The 16,272-nt window shown below is 41.9% G+C and overlaps 1 protein-coding gene across 2 annotated transcripts in view; it reads left to right on the forward strand.

Moving 5' to 3' along the window:
* Nucleotides 1–13,901, forward strand: part of ric1 (RIC1 homolog, RAB6A GEF complex partner 1) — a 37,750-nt gene extending 23,849 nt beyond the window's left edge. For both annotated transcript variants that reach the window (XM_047373536.1, XM_047373538.1), the window contains exons 8-27: nucleotides 2,444–2,532; nucleotides 3,970–4,114; nucleotides 4,241–4,289; nucleotides 5,404–5,577; nucleotides 5,674–5,880; nucleotides 6,067–6,105; nucleotides 6,834–6,944; nucleotides 7,100–7,189; nucleotides 7,292–7,452; nucleotides 8,696–8,834; nucleotides 8,942–9,058; nucleotides 9,136–9,543; nucleotides 9,640–9,951; nucleotides 10,045–10,203; nucleotides 11,038–11,174; nucleotides 11,251–11,531; nucleotides 11,632–11,844; nucleotides 11,923–12,100; nucleotides 12,288–12,476; nucleotides 13,243–13,901. In XM_047373536.1, coding sequence (XP_047229492.1) covers nucleotides 2,444–2,532; nucleotides 3,970–4,114; nucleotides 4,241–4,289; nucleotides 5,404–5,577; nucleotides 5,674–5,880; nucleotides 6,067–6,105; nucleotides 6,834–6,944; nucleotides 7,100–7,189; nucleotides 7,292–7,452; nucleotides 8,696–8,834; nucleotides 8,942–9,058; nucleotides 9,136–9,543; nucleotides 9,640–9,951; nucleotides 10,045–10,203; nucleotides 11,038–11,174; nucleotides 11,251–11,531; nucleotides 11,632–11,844; nucleotides 11,923–12,100; nucleotides 12,288–12,476; nucleotides 13,243–13,558 — 3,514 coding nt within the window. In that variant the 3' untranslated portion in view covers nucleotides 13,559–13,901. The remainder of the gene's footprint in view (nucleotides 1–2,443; nucleotides 2,533–3,969; nucleotides 4,115–4,240; nucleotides 4,290–5,403; nucleotides 5,578–5,673; nucleotides 5,881–6,066; nucleotides 6,106–6,833; nucleotides 6,945–7,099; nucleotides 7,190–7,291; nucleotides 7,453–8,695; nucleotides 8,835–8,941; nucleotides 9,059–9,135; nucleotides 9,544–9,639; nucleotides 9,952–10,044; nucleotides 10,204–11,037; nucleotides 11,175–11,250; nucleotides 11,532–11,631; nucleotides 11,845–11,922; nucleotides 12,101–12,287; nucleotides 12,477–13,242) is intronic.
* Nucleotides 13,902–16,272: the final 2,371 nt, after the last annotated feature.

A 16,272-nucleotide genomic window follows, 5' to 3' on the forward strand; every position in this document is an offset into this window, starting at 1 on the left:
TGTCAAAAAAAAAAAAAATATATATATATACAGGTTCTTCTCAAAATATTAACATATTGTGATAAAGTTCATTATTTTCCATAATGTAATGATGAAAATTTTACATTCATATATTTTAGATTCATTGCACACTAACTGAAATATTTCAGGTCTTTTATTGTCTTAATACGGATGATTTTGGCATACAGCTCATGAAAACTCAAAATTCCTATCTCACAAAATTAGCATATCATTAAAAGGGTCTCTAAACGAGCTATGAACCTAATCATCTGAATCAACGAGTTAACTCTAAACACCTGCAAAAGATTCCTGAGGCCTTTAAAACTCCCAACCTGGTTCATCACTCAAAACCCCAATCATGGGTAAGACTGCCGACCTGACTGCTGTCCAGAAGGCCACTATTGACACCCTCAAGTAAGAGGGTAAGACACAGAAAGACATTTCTGTACGAATAGGCTGTTCCCAGAGGGCTGTATCAAGGCACCTCAGTGGGAAGTCTGTGGGAAGGAAAAAGTGTGGCAGAAAACGCTGCACAACGAGAAGAGGTGACCGGACCCTGAGGAAGATTGTGGAGAAGGGCCGATTTCAGACCTTGGGGGACCTGCGGAAGCAGTGCACTGAGTCTGGAGTAGAAACATCCAGAGCCACCGTGCACAGGCGTGTGCAGGAAATGGGCTACAGGTGCCGCATTCCCCAGGTCAAGCCACTTTTGAACCAGAAACAGCGGCAGAAGCGCCTGACCTGGGCTACAGAGAAGCAGCACTGGACTGTTGCTCAGTGGTCCAAAGTACTTTTTTCGGATGAAAGCAAATTCTGCATGTCATTCGGAAATCAAGGTGCCAGAGTCTGGAGGAAGGCTGGGGAGAAGGAAATGCCAAAATGCCAGAAGTCCAGTGTCAAGTACCCACAGTCAGTGATGGTCTGGGGTGCCGTGTCAGCTGCTGGTGTTGGTCCACTGTGTTTTATCAAGGGCAGGGTCAATGCAGCTAGCTATCAGGAGATTTTGGAGCACTTCATGCTTCCATCTGCTGAAAAGCTTTATGGAGATGAAGATTTCATTTTCCAGCACGACCTGGCACCTGCTCACAGTGCCAAAACCACTGGTAAATGGTTTACTGACCATGGTATCTCTGTGCTCAATTGGTCTGCCAACTCTCCTGACCTGAACCCCATAGAGAATCTGTGGGATATTGTGAAGAGAACGTTGAGAGACTCAAGACCCAACACTCTGGATGAGCTAAAGGCTGCTATCGAAGCATCCTGGGCCTCCATAAGACCTCAGCAGTGCCACAGGCTGATTGCCTCCATGCCACGCCGCATTGAAGCAGTCATTTCTGCCAAAGGATTCCCGACCAAGTATTGAGTGCATAACTGTACATGATTATTTGAAGGTCGACGTTTTTTGTATTAAAAACACTTTTCTTTTATTGGTCGGATGAAATATGCTAATTTTGTGAGATAGGAATTTTGGGTTTTCATGAGCTGTATGCCAAAATCATCCGTATTAAGACAATAAAAGATCTGAAATATTTCAGTTAGTGTGCAATGAATCTAAAATATATGAATGTTAAATTTTCATCATTACATTATGGAAAATAATGAACTTTATCACAATATGCTAATATTTTGAGAAGGACCTGTATGTATTATTGATTTCCAAGAGTTTTTGAAAAATATCCTTTGGTATGACGAGACAAAGGTGGTTACATCTAGTAGTGAGACTAACAGACCATCACAGACAAAAGTGGTGCTGATAATCTGGGGCTGTGTTGCTGCCTCAGAACCAGGACAATCTGCTGTTATTAATGGAACCATGAATTCTGCTGTCTACCAGAAAATCCTAGAACATCCTGTCATCAGTTGGTGACCTTAAGCTCAAGCACAATTGGGTCCTGCAGCAGGACAGTGATCCGACTCACACTAGCAAACCCACCTGAATTGCTCAAAATAACAAAACAAAACAAAAACAAAAAACAGGTTTTGCTGTGGCATAGTCAAAGTCTAGACCTAATCTAATTGATTAAACAATGCTTGCGGGCAGTTGTTGCACAACCACAACCATTTGTTAGGTTTAGGCCTGGGTGTGGTGAGTGAAATTGATTTCAGCTTTAAAAAAATGGGTTTAATCACAGTTAATTGATGATTTTTAACAAGGAGGCAAATACTTTTTCACATAGAGCCAGGTTGATAGCCTTTTTTCTTTCTTCCAAAAAATAAAATTATTTTTTAAAAACTGCGTTTTCTATTTCCTCTATTTATGTTTGATATTAAACTTAGTCTGATCTGAAACAATAGACAGGAGGGTCAATGGTAGTAGAGAAACAGAGGACGTTTTGTTTTTGTGGAAGAAAGGTGTGGGTTCACAGTTATGTGCAGACTCATTTTGATCGTCTTGTGTCACAACATCTTATTGGATCAAATGTTTTTCTTCCCCATCTTACAGTGGTTGTGTGTTGGTCTACATGATAGACACCGCGACAGGATCCATGCAGCTGTCCCACAAACTGGAGCTCACACCAAAACACTATCCAGGTATCACTCTTGCACTTTCCATTACTCTTTATCTTTTCACACATCTTGCCTGCTTTTAACTGCGTTAAATGCATCTATATTTATCACTTCCAAATTATAGTTTCACCCATATGAGATGTAAAGGTACGGCTCCCCCTTGTGGCCGTACTTCTTTTGAAGTCCAGATATTATCATGTAATGCAGTCCTTCCAGGCTCGACGCCTTTTCTTTGCAGCTTGTTAACATGTGTCATCGCATAGAGGTGTTATGACTCTAAAACACATGAACAGGAGCTCCTATCAGGATTACCACATGCAGCTCTAACATTATGAACTCAACGTTCATAGTGGTTACAATCTGAAACAAAATTTGAATCTCTTAAAACTCTGAAGAAACACGTGCCATTCAGAGACGTTTAATACTCCGTCCTGATAAAGCATTGTGCGCATATGCAGCAGCAGATTAATTTGTGGCTTGCTGTAAAACATTCAAGCATAAATGGTTAAAAAACATATTACTTTGCTGGAAGATTTGCCCCCTCTGTCTCAGCAGATGCCTGAAACCATAAGTCTGTTGTTTCAAACCTTTTGCAGGTAAAGATAACTGGAAATGCAGCGTTGTTAAAAGTGTTTGCCCCCTTACACATTTCTCCCTAAATATTTCAAATCATCAAACAAATTTCAGTGTTTGTTTGATAAAGATAAACAGAGTTAATGATGATAACATTATGGGAAGGTATGCAGTTTGATTTGAAAATGTTCCAAGTTTGGAAAAATATGGAAATATTCAAACTTAGCATGTAAAATATTGTAATTTTGTAGACTTTATTTCCTATTCTGCTAAAAGATAAAAATGAGAATTGTTTAAATATTAATGTATTCTTTCATCAATTTATGTTTAGATGATAACCTCCCCTGTGAGCCGCATACATAGTTGAGTGTTTGTCCAAGTTATTGATTCTGGTTTTTGAGCTACTAATAAATAAACACACTGATTTAGAAATCAAAAAAGGCCCATTTCCCTGCTTTTTGTGTCCTTTAGATTCTCTTAATTCTGGATTATAAACCCAAAGTTTTTGAACTAGGCTCGGTTTAAATACCCAACGAAATATTGATATTCCTATTTTTGTAATCTGGTGAATTGAAGGTATTACTAATCACAAACTGTGATTTAAAGGATCTGTGTTTCACGCTCATTCACTATTAGGAACTCCAATCCAGTTGTCCATGATCTCATTATCCTTGTTACTGAAGGGTTTAGTCTGTTCAGTTTATTTTGATGGTTCTTGTAAATGTTCTACAATCAAGTTGCTAATTACAATTTATGTCGAAAATCTGAGATTGTTTTTCCAGCTTGCTATTTCAATAAAGAACGGAATGAAATAACGAATAAATATTTGCTGCACCATTTTGCGCAATAAACCAGCCCACAAATTCCCTCCATTCTTCTGCCGCTCAGACATCTATAACAAGACCGGCGCCGTCAAGCTGATCCGCTGGTCACCTGACTACAGCGTTGTCATGGTAACATGGGAGTGTGGAGGCCTGTCGCTGTGGAGCGTCTTTGGAGCGCATCTCATCTGCACTCTGGGAGAAGACTTTGCGTGAGTGGACGCAGACACACCTCTCACATCTTTTAAATGTACTTTATTGTTAAGTTTTGCTTTGTTTTGGGTTGTTGTTGTTTTCATATCTTTGCATTTTTATTTATTTATATATTTTCTCCTCAGGCATCATTCGGATGGCACCAAGAAGGACCCACTTAAAATAAGTTCTATGGTAACTGAATACATACATGCTGCTTTTCATCTGAATTTAACTATAAAAATGGGAGGAGCTGTGCTGTCGTGAAAGTATTTTCACATCTGATCCATGTTGTGTGTAATTATTTACCTGTTTCAAGGTGGCACCTGAGAATGCATTGTTTGATGTAATAACTGTAGACACTTTGGTAAACCATTATGGAAACGTATAGTACAGTGCAAAGAATCTGGATTTATCTCTCATTTCTCCTTTTTGTGATCTCAACGAGCCGGGTATTTCAGGTCGTCCACAGTGGTCTAGGTCAATACTCCAGACTCTCTAAAGATGTTTTAGTTCAGTCACCTCATATGTGTTTTTAAGGAACATTAGTGAACAAACAACGGCTGGGCAACGAGAACATTTACAGAGAATAGTTCAATAGGTTCATGTTAACTCTGGAGGAGCTGCAGAAATCTATAGCTCTTATGACCGGACCATTGTTAGTTATGTTCTCCTTAAACCTGGCATTTGTGGAAGAGTGGCAAGAAGAAAGTCAAAGTTGAAACACAGCCATAGGAAGTCCTGCTGAAAATTTGCAAGAAGTCATTTGCAAACATGTAGAAGAAAGTCCTCTGGTCAGATGAGACCAAAATGTAACTTTCTGGCTTAAATGCAAAATGCTATTTTTGGCTTTTTACGTGTTCAAATGGTCCAGTCAAAATCCATACCTAAATCCAATTAAGAATCTGTTGTACGATTGGAAAATTCATGTTTTAAGACGCTCTTCATAAATCCATCCGAGAATGAGCTATTTAGTAAAGAAGAATGGGGCAAAAATTTATTTCTGTGTCTTTATGTGTGAAGCTGGCAGAGACAAAGACTTGCAGCTGTGATTGCAGCAAAAATGTGGTTCTTCAAACCCTAACCCTAACCCAAAGACTCAACAGGACTCAATATTAAAGCCAAAGTTTAAAAGAAAACTTTCAGAAAGTCTGGAGAACTATTGATTAGGATTACACAACAGTCTGTCACCTGGACAGCAAACTCTAAAGAAATTAGGCGTAGCTTAAAAGTTTTTTTTTTTTTTGCCTGTTAAGGTTTATTTTGTTCTTTATGTACTTACTAACATGGATAATGTGCTGTTTGCCAGAGCTGGGGAGCAGAGGGCTACCACCTGTGGGTGATCCCTAACAGACAGGAGAGGAGAAAACTGGAGGATGGGGAGCAAGATGTGGAGATGATTTCTCCTCCTCACCCTTCTCTGCAGGCCGGGATACTGCAGTTCCACTTCATTAAGAGTTCCCTCACAGTCAACCCCTGCACGGTGAGAGGAGTATCAGAAACCTTTCAGCAGCAAGCACACAAACACACGGCCACATTAAACATTCATGCACTTTTTGTTCCTTTGTCAACTTTACAGAGTAACCAGGAGCAGGTGTTGCTCCACGGCGAAGACCGCCTCTACCTGACCTGTGGTGACCCCACACAAATCCACAGCACCTCTGACACACACACAAACCTGCACCCACGGGACGGCAGCCCGCTGCATCACCCACCCAATCCAGACTCCTCTCTTTCTCAGGGACTCAGCACTTTACTGGGACACAAGCACTGGCATGTGGTCCAGGTAAGGGTGTGCACGTACCAGCAGACAGGATCCCAGAAAATTTTAGAAATATAAGCTTGCATCATGTTATATTACGTTCCGGTCAACCAAATGGGATTTTTCGTCACCTGACCAGCAGCAGTTTTATATTAGCTTCACTCAGGTGGGTAAGAAGTTTAGCTCACTGTCTTCCTGTTTTCTCTTTAGATTCACAGCACATACCTTGAGAGCAACTGGCCAATTAGGGTAAGTGTGTGTGTGTGTGTGTGTGTGTTTGTTTGGGTGCATTTTTGCTTTTCTTCCATCAGTTCCTGATAACACAAACATGTGCAGCTGATTTAAAAAGCCTCCTAAAACGAGAGAAAGAGGAATTGTTTTCTATTTCATGTTGGATATGAAACTGGAAAATAAACAGGAAAACAAATAAGACATTACAGAAGGAGTGGTTTAAAGCCTATCTTGGTCATTTCAGGATGTTCATCCTTTTTTGCTGCATGGGATGCCTAGGTTTGTCTTTGCATAGTGAGTTTAAATATTCACTCAATTAAACCCTTTAACATTGTCTTCTTGACTTTAAATGTGATTGTATTGGTGCAATACTATTAACATTACAATGCTGCGACACATACCAGATTGTGTGTTTACAAAGTGATATGTGCATAGTGGTGCACGTCACGGCTTAAAAAGTGACGTTCACTGACTGACTGAGCTGGATCCGGGAAAAAAATCCAGTGTCTAAATTTGCAAAGTTGGTGGAGACACTCAGGAACACTTTGGTGGTTCAACAAAGTGCGCCACACATTTCAGATTTTTATTCGTGAAAAAATAAATAAATGAAAACCATATTTGGTTCTCCTTCTACTTAACAATTATGCACTACTTTTTGTTATATAAGGACCCATTAAAATACATTTAAAAAGTTTTAGTTGTACTTTTTTGTGGTATTTTTTTAATTTGTCAACACTTTGTTGCAGTTTGCAGCCATAGACACAGCAGGACAATGCATGGCTGTCGCAGGCAGGCGGGGCTTTGCACACTACTCCTTGTTCACGAGGAAATGGAAGCTGTTTGGGAACATCACTCAGGTGTGCAGATACTGACTGGCTTTGTTGAGGCTGAATCAAGAATTTTTGATGAGTTTAACCATTTGACTCAGAAGAATTACAAATACAAATTTAGCCTATATTCCTATTTTGTATGACAATAATTAAAATTTGAGATGAGATTGTTTTTCTTGTAGGAGCAGAACATGACTGCAACAGGAGGTCTTGCCTGGTGGAAAGACTTTGTTGTGGTGGCATGCTACAATTTTACAGACCAACAAGAGCAGGTGACAGACTCTGCATCAGTGTTTCTCATCAGTTCTGTAAAACTGAAGCAGTGTTTGTTCACATCATGGCGACTGATTAGTTTTTCTATGTTGGGGCTCTAGTTGAGGCTTTATCAGCGCTCATCCAACCTGGACAACGCCTTTGCTTCGGTCACCAAGCTGCACTCTGACACGCTGCTGCTCAACGTCTTCAGAGACATGATCATCCTGTTCAGAGCTGACTGCTCCATCTGCCTCTATAGTATAGAGAAGAGAGACGACAGGTGGGTTCCTTCGGTGTTGACTTGCTTCAGTCCAATTTATCTCAAGCACCACAGTCTGCTGTGAAAATAAAAGTCTCTGAAGGAATTAAAGATTGAATCTTCAGATTTTGTTATATCTTTCCTACAGACTGCAAATGAGAGAAAGCTTCAGCAGTGATGGCGCTGTATATTTCTGCACTGTATGAAAAAGCTAACGAAGTCTTTATCCGTCTCTTTTTCGAGGCTGAAACTTTGTTGCAATAGCCTTTCTGGGACATTTTCTGGATAAACTTAGGGGTCCAGGGCCAGGATGCTGCATGTTTTAGATTTCATCCTTTCTCTAGAGCTGAATTGAATGACTGAAGTGGCTCCAGTCAATGAAAAGACGGAACTAGTTTAAAGGTTGACACAGTGGTTGTGTCTGTGATGGTGGATAAGAACGTGTCAGTATACTAGTCTAAAACAAACATAAAAACCCTCTACTTGCAATGGAGTGTTATTTTATTTCTATGGTTGAGACAAGGGTTGTTACAGTATTCTTTCCTATCTTATATAAATTCTCCTTCCCCGGTTTTTCGTCTAGCTAGGTTTCTGTGTCTCTAGCAGCAGGAAAATTTGTAGCATCAGTAATTTGTAGTATGTTTTGGGAATTAGAGCTAGGTAGCTGCATTTGATCTAAATTGTTTGTCTATGCCTTTTCATCTGGCTAAGATGCTGGCTAACGTGTTCTACTGAGATTTGCCTCCCGCTTCTGGTGAAGAAAGTTATTACAGATATTTATTCCTAATGATTTATGTTATTGTTTTAGGAGTGATTTAATGCTTTATTTCAGTTTTAGAAATTCCTCTGTGTATTTCCTTTTTATAATTAAAATGGATAAAACACATTGAATAAAATGAGTACTTCAGTCCATTGTGTAAATGAACCAGACACGCAGGCTGATGGTATAAAACAAGAATAAAATATTTTGTCTTATTTGTTAATGTTATACGAGACTGAATTGAAAAGGAAAACATGCAACTTCTGTGTACAAAGAGATGGATAATAAATGTACAGCAGTGTCATCTGCATACATCTAAAATGTAACATGAGGTGGACGAGTTCACAAAAACAAGCTAAAAAAGAGAGAACCTAGTGTAGAACCTTGAGGTACACCAGCATTAGTATCGACTATCACTTAAATGGTTTTATTGTTGCTTTTATTTTTGTTTTCAAAATGACTAAATGTAATGTTTCTTCTTTCTCTGTGTACTTGTTATTCCAGTCCAACACCATCTGTTTGCGTGGAGCTGCTGCAGGAGGTGTCGATGTCTCGCTACATCCCGCATCCAGCTCTTGTGGTCTCTGTCACGCTTACATCAGTACGCACAGAGACGGGCATCTCTTTGAAAGCACCGCAGCAGGTGACTAGAAACCCATAGAAACATACGCTGACTGAGCTGTAACCAGAGGGATGTTAATCTCTGTGTGTGTGTGTGTGTGTGTGTGTGTGTGTGTGTGTCCATGTCAGGCCTGCATGGCACAGAGCATCATGTTGAACCTGGCTGGCCAGTTGATCATGCTGCAGAGGGACCGTTCAGGCCCACAGGTACGAGACAAAGAGACACCTACCGTCAACAAGAAGCTGGTGAGTCCAAACTTCTCTTTAAATGTTTAGTTTTTATTGAATACAATCCTGTAACAGTTTTCCATCCTGTCTTTTAGCTACCATTCTGTCCTCCGATTGTGCTGGCTCAGTGTGTGGAGAACGTGTGGACCACCTGTCGCTCCAACAAGAAGAAGCGCCACCTGCTGGAGGCCCTTTGGTTGTCCTGTGGAGAGGCGGGAATGAAGGTTTGGTTGCCGCTGTTCCCCAGAGACCATCGGAAGCCGCACTCGTTCCTCTCCAGACGTATAATGCTGCCCTTCCACATCAACATCTATCCACTGGCTGTGCTGTTTGAGGACGCCCTGGTGCTGGGAGCGACCAATGAGACCGTCCTCTATGATGGGCTGCAAGGATCCTCTGAGCCACTGGAGGCACTGTTTCCTTACTGCACGGTAGAGAGAACCTCCCAGATCTACCTCCACCACATCCTGAGGCAGCTGCTGGTCCGCAACCTGGGCGAACAGGTTTGTTTGTTTATACACTGGCTTATGGTTGGACTACTTTATGGGAAAACTCTAAAACAGCACTTAAACGTAAATTTTTTTCCTCTTATTTCCCAGGCGTTGATGCTGGCTCAGTCATGTGCCTCCCTCCCCTACTTTCCACATGTCCTGGAGCTGATGGTTCATGTGGTACTGGAAGAAGAGGCAACTTCACGGGAGCCTATTCCCGACCCTCTGCTTCCCACCGTGGCCAAGTTCATCACAGAGTTCCCCCTGTTCCTTCAGACCATCGTCCACTGTGCCCGGAAGACGGAGTATGCTTTGTGGAACTACCTGTTTGCAGCCGTGGGAAACCCCAAAGACCTGTTTGAGGAGTGCCTCATGGCTCAAGATCTGGACACAGCAGCCTCCTATCTAATTATCTTACAGGTGAGAATGAGGAAAACAACATACTAAATCACCTTTAGACTAATGATGTCTAAATATCGTTTTTTTTTTTGTCTTCTCTCGAACTACTTCAAGAACATGGAGGTTCCTGCAGTGAGCCGGCAGCACGCCACTCTTCTCTTTAACACGGCTCTTGAGCAGGGCAAGTGGGACCTTTGCCGTCACATGATCCGATTCCTCAAAGCTATTGGCTCAGGAGAGATGGAGTCCCCGCCCCCCACGCCATCAACTCAGGTAAGATGATTCAGAGAAATTATTTATGTACAATAATCTTAGTTTCCTTAAATCCTGCTGTTTTAATCAAACTCTGGGATGATGCAGGCATCAGATTGTGGCCGGATTAGACTTAGAACCTCATCTGGGTAATAAATGTCAGTGTTTATAACTCCCACTGTTCACATGGAAATAAAATATTCAAAGAAATTGTGTTTCAAATGGATAAGCTACGTCCAAATCCCCCCTCTACTTAATATTTTGTTAAATGTTGCTTAGCAAGTTGGACCTTGACCACTTATTTTTACTGGATATTTGACCACCTACTGTGTTTAAATTGGTTTGTTAGTAGTTTCCCTGTCCACTTATTTTTAACCGTTCAGAGCGGCCCTACAGGCTTAATGTTAGCTGGCTTTTATCCAATCAAAAACTAGTTTTAATGTGATCATGTTTTTGTTGGAACATCCAACTTTCAACCATCTGACCCAAGCTGTCACTGTCTGTTGAAAGGAACTTGGTTAGAATGATCCAGTCCTCCAGCTGTAAGCTGCTGGAACAGTATTGTCGCTGATCAGCATGGAGTGATTGACTGCACCAGCTGTCAGGCACGGTGTTAGCACCGTCATGCTGAGAGACTGTTTTGCTGCCGGTGGTACTGGTGTGTTCCGCAAAGGGGGTAGAATAATGAAGGCTGAACTGGAAATTATTGTTTGTATTAATTAAGTTCACGTGTATTTTTAGCTTTTTATACATGAACATCTCTGGTTTCTGGGAGGACCTCTTACAGTAAGAATCATATCTTTCTCTCTGAAAATAAACTCGGCAATAACTACACTGATGTGAATATTTCTTCAGGAACCCAGCTCAACTGGCGGCTTTGAGTTCTTCAGAAATCGCAGCATCAGCTTGTCTCAGTCTGCAGATTCCATCGTGATGGGAAAGTTCAACCTGCAGAAGACCTTCAGCATGCCCAGCGGAGCTTCTGCTAAAAGGTACAGACACAAGCTCAGTTAGCCTAGAGGGACTGTAACAAATGTTCAACTTTGTGTCTGTGTTATTTCCTCTCAGTCGGGATGTGGAGTGTGCAGAGAACATGTACATCGACATGATGCTCTGGCGCCACGCCCGCCATCTCCTGGAGCAGGTGCGCCTTCGTGACCTCGGGTGCTTCTCTGCCCAGCTGGGCTTCGAACTCATCGGCTGGTTGTGCCGTGAGAGAAACCGCGTGGCCCGGGTCGACGATTTTGTCTCTGCTCTGAAGAAGCTCCACAAAGATTTTCTCTGGCCCTTCCCCGTCATTCCCGTGGGAAGCCTCAGCTCACCTCTGAAGAATGGACGCTGTCGCAGTGGTGAGCAAGCACGGTGCTCATGTAATTTTTCTGTTAGAAGGCTTGATGTTACGTTTAGCTTCCCTTACTCCTGTTGATCTTTTTGTATTGTTCCTCAAAGTGCTAAGTACACAGCTGCTGAAGTCTCAGTCTGCAGACAGTCTGCTGAACAGCGACATGGACACAGCCCTCCCTTCAACAGCTACCACTAACCACACCTGGATGGACGGGCTCGGGCAAAGCACCAAAGACATGGACACAGCCTCATCTGCTCACTCCAACCAAAACTCACCACAGACGCATGATGCCTTCCTGTCGCTGCTTACGAACAAAGGTAAAAATAATCATTTTTTAGGCTGCTAAAAAACAAAAATCTCGGTCTTTGACTGGTGGCTTCTGTCGCTGCATCCAGTCGAGGAGTACAGCGTGGGCTCGGCCACAGACCTCACAGAGACCAGCTCAGTGGTGGACGGTGATTGGACCATGGTCGACGAGAACTCCTCCACTTTGAGTTTGAGTCAAGCCGAGCTGGAGCACATCTCCATGGAGCTGGCCAACAAGGGCCCACACAAGTCCCAGGTGCAGCTCAGGTGAGTTTTTTCTTTCTCTTTAATTCCCTTTTTCTTATTTTCTTTAATTTTCCAATTTTTCTTTTTTACCCAGGTTTTTCTTTCTTTTTCCTCATGTTTCTTTTTTTCAGTATTTTTCTTAGTTTAAAAATGTATTGCATATAAACCCGAAGCTGCGTTTTGATGTCTGCCTCTCTCTGCCCATTAGGTACCTCCTCCATGTGTTCATGGAGGCGGGCTGTTTGGAGTGGTGCGTTGTGATTGGTCTGATCTTGCGGGATGCAAACGTGATCAAGCAGGTGATCAGCTTCCTGGACTGCCCCGAGGTTCCTCCAGAGACCTCACAGAGCATCCGAAACGGCTTACTGGCCGTTGATGCTTGGACCTCCACTGATTGGTGGGTTGTACTCCTTCAATTTTGACACATCACAACTGTAAACCACTGAGCATTTAGGATGTTTCAAGTAATAGCACAACACAAAGTAGTGTATGATTGAAAAGAGGAAGAAAAATATTATCTGCAAGGTTCCATATAGAATAAGCACTGTATTTAATAACATTACCCTATGCTAAAATAAATTTACATTACTTTACTAGTAGAGAAAATATCAACCAAATTCTTTATGAAAGGTGAAGTTTTTTGCATGGACATCTTTAAATAAAAATAGGATACTTACATAATTCTTGTAAAAACTTACAGGACCTAAAAGAATTATTCATTAAAATTCAACTGAAAATGTAATTGAACTTAAAGAGGAAAACAGCCCAAGATTGCACCTTTCACAGCAGGATAATGACCCAAACATGCAGCCAGAGCTGCAGTAGAATGGTTTATTCGTGTGTTAGAACGGCCTAGTCAAAGTCCAGACCTAAATCTAATTAAGAATCTGTGGGATAGACTTGAAAATTGGTGTTTCCCAGACAGTTTCACTCTACATTGATTTTTTTTTTCAGTTAAACACCCTATATTCTCTTCCTTCCTCTTCACAACTATGCACTACTTTGTTTTGGTCCGTCTCATAAAATCCCAAAACCACGGAGTATAGTGGCTGTAACAAGACAAAATGTGTCTTTAAGAGGTATGAGGACTTCTTGGTACCGTTTGTGTTTGACTGTTTTGTCTCACTAACCCATCCCTGCCACTGTGTTTCTTGACTCTTTAGCCTGGGATACAAACCATTTATCAACCTGATCCAGCCACAGCTGCAGCAGCTGATGGACTCGACGTCTGAGCAGCTGCAGCCCGAAGCCTTCCAACCTGCCAGTCAAAGCTGCAAGCTCGCTGCCTCTGAAGGCCCGGGTGGGGCCGCCGCGCCCCGGGCCGAGGACAGCAGAGGGGTGCCGGCTCCGCTCGGCCTGGCCTTGCCCTCGCTTGAACCTGCTGGAGTCTTTTCCCGCCCTCCTCCTGAAGACTCTCCACCTGAACAAACAGAGGAGCAGGGAGAGGAGGAGGGAACCTACGACTGCACCTTGTCCTAAATGCCAGGGCCAATTCTGGACTTCAACCTGTGAACTTCAGAATGAGGAAGCAGCAGCAGTAGCGGCTGACTGGAATTAGACTTTGTCTGCATGTGCGTGCTCAGAAAGTTCCTCTCCCCGCAGGTTCATACTTCAGTCAGTATTATTCAATCTTTAAATCCGCCCTTTGTTCAAGGCATACTGAGCTACCAGCCGGTTCTGACATTGTCTAACATTTCACCAAACTGTGCTGTTGGGGATAAAGGTCACCTGTGTCAGTTTTTACTCCTCCTGGAGGTGTTTGGATGCACATGAAAGCACCTAGCTTTTTCTATCATTCCAATAAATGCAACGAGTTTGATCATCAGGCTACATTATTAGCAAATTGTAGAACAGAAATTATGAAATGAGTCTGAGCCTGCAGAACATGTGCATGAGGAGTTTCGTACTTCCATACCTCATTGTTTTACAATATTTTGATACCTTTTTAAAAAAATGGAACAGGACAAAATACCAAATCTTTCTAACAAACTGTCGCTCTACAGTTTCCCTGTGAAAAACACTGAGTTCTGTGGAGTCCTGATGTCTAATGTACAGGTCCTTCTCAAAATATTAGCATATTGTGATAAAGTTCATTATTTTCCATAATGTCATGATGAAAATTTAACATTCATATATTTTAGATTCATTGCACACTAACTGAAATATTTCAGGTCTTTTATTGTCTTAATACGGATGATTTTGGCATGCAGCTCATGAAAACCCAAAATTCTTATCTCACAAAATTAGCATATTTCATCCGACCAATAAAAGAAAAGTGTTTTTAATACAAAAAACGTCAACCTTCAAATAATCATGTACAGTTATGCACTCAATACTTGGTCGGGAATCCTTTGGCAGAAATGACTGCTTCAATGCGGCGTGGCATGGAGGCAATCAGCCTGTGGCCCTGCTGATGTCTTATGGAGGCCCAGGATGCTTCGATAGCGGCCTTTAGCTCATCCAGAGTGTTGGGTCTTGAGTCTCTCAACGTTCTCTTCACAATATCCCACAGATTCTCTATGGGGTTCAGGTCAGGAGAGTTGGCAGGCCAATTGAGCACAATCTAAAATATATGAATGTTAAATTTTCATCATGACATTATGGAAAATAATGAACTTTATCACAATATGCTCATATTTTGAGACGGACCTGTAGTCTCAGAAGGGAACCAGCGGCACACTTTCTTTCCACAGATCCCTAGGATTTGTCTCCTGTTTAAGGTACCAGAACCCTGAGCTTCCTGAACTGTGTTGACCAGTCGGCTGTTTTTTCCCCTCAAACTTTCAAGCCAGCAAATCTGGTTTTCGTGCAAAACCGAATTCATCCAGTCATTAATGCGCTCTTAAAGCTGCTCTGATTTTTTTTTTTTTTTTTTTGGACCTATCTCTGACAGCTTCAGGTAAATCCCTCCTCTGCAGTGTTAAGAGTGAGGCATCAATTTAAATAAAGGGAACTGATCTCATTCGTGTTCAATCTGAGTCGTCCACTACACTGTACCGATGCAGTGAGTTGTGCTGCTTTCCCTGATGCGATGCGTATTACATGATGGGTGGCTTTGATCACTTGAACTGATTTTAACGTATTAGTCCTCATTATCGCTGTTATTTATTAGCATTATAGCTGAGTGGAGGTTTGTTTTTAAGACTTGAGAATGAGCTCAAATATCAGACTGGTGCGTTGGCTGTCCACCACAGGCACTAAAGGGGTTTCGTCAGTATTCTAATGTGCAATGCATTGAAAATGTTACTTAAGCTTTATGTTTTTATGTTCTCCACCTTTTTTTTCTCATTGTAGACCAAAACAGGCTGTAGGTTTGCTTCTGTTGAAATTGTTGTCTCTCGGACGGTCTCTACAGGAAAGGGCAAAGTGTCGCTGTGATTTAAATTCAGTTCCGGCGGGCCCAAGCTCCATAGTCATACTACGTTGCTCCGCTGTGACCTTTTGTTTTACACTTGAAAACAGTAATTCGATGAACCAAAGACTAACATCCAGAGGCCTTCTGTTGAAACTCGACAGTCGTCTTGCAGAGGGAACCCGAAATGTAACCAACACCACTCTAAACTGATGCTGACAAAATCCAAGACGGTTTTCTACGGAAATGAATATTGCCGATGTTTTATGGGTTTTTTTCCCCCTTCTCTGCAGGGTGATGGGGGGGGGGAGACAGTCGGGCATGGCTCCCTCCCCGCTGTGTAAACTGTGTACAGTTTAAAAGTATTGCCTGTTTTGCTCAGAGTAACGTTTTACATCTGGGGCCAGCAGACATCCTGAATGCAGTGTAAAGATGACTCTCTTGTACATTTTGTCTTTTCTACTCATTGTTCAGTTTTCTACTTCATTTTCTGTGTACATACAGACCAATAAATTATTTTTAAAATGAATACTTTGCCTCATTTGACTCGACTGAAGCATTAATCCATCAATTTATACCTCTAGACGTTTGTCGCGTTACAGCCACAAACTTCTGCATGTTTTATTGGGGTTATGATAGAACAACAAAACGGTGTAACTGAGCTCCATGGTAACTCTGGAGGAGCTGGAGAGATGCACAGCCCCGGGTGTTCATGGGAGAAGTCTTAGTGGTGTTCTCTACAAATCTGGCTGTTATTGAAGAGTTTCAAGAACAAATCCTGTGTGGATGCAAAAGGTTTTGGTTATGCAGCCAGAATGCTGAAATGAATAAAAACACAAGC

This window comes from Girardinichthys multiradiatus, chromosome 8 (genome assembly GCF_021462225.1).
Source record: "Girardinichthys multiradiatus isolate DD_20200921_A chromosome 8, DD_fGirMul_XY1, whole genome shotgun sequence".
Classification (NCBI taxonomy): Eukaryota; Metazoa; Chordata; class Actinopteri; order Cyprinodontiformes; family Goodeidae; genus Girardinichthys; species Girardinichthys multiradiatus.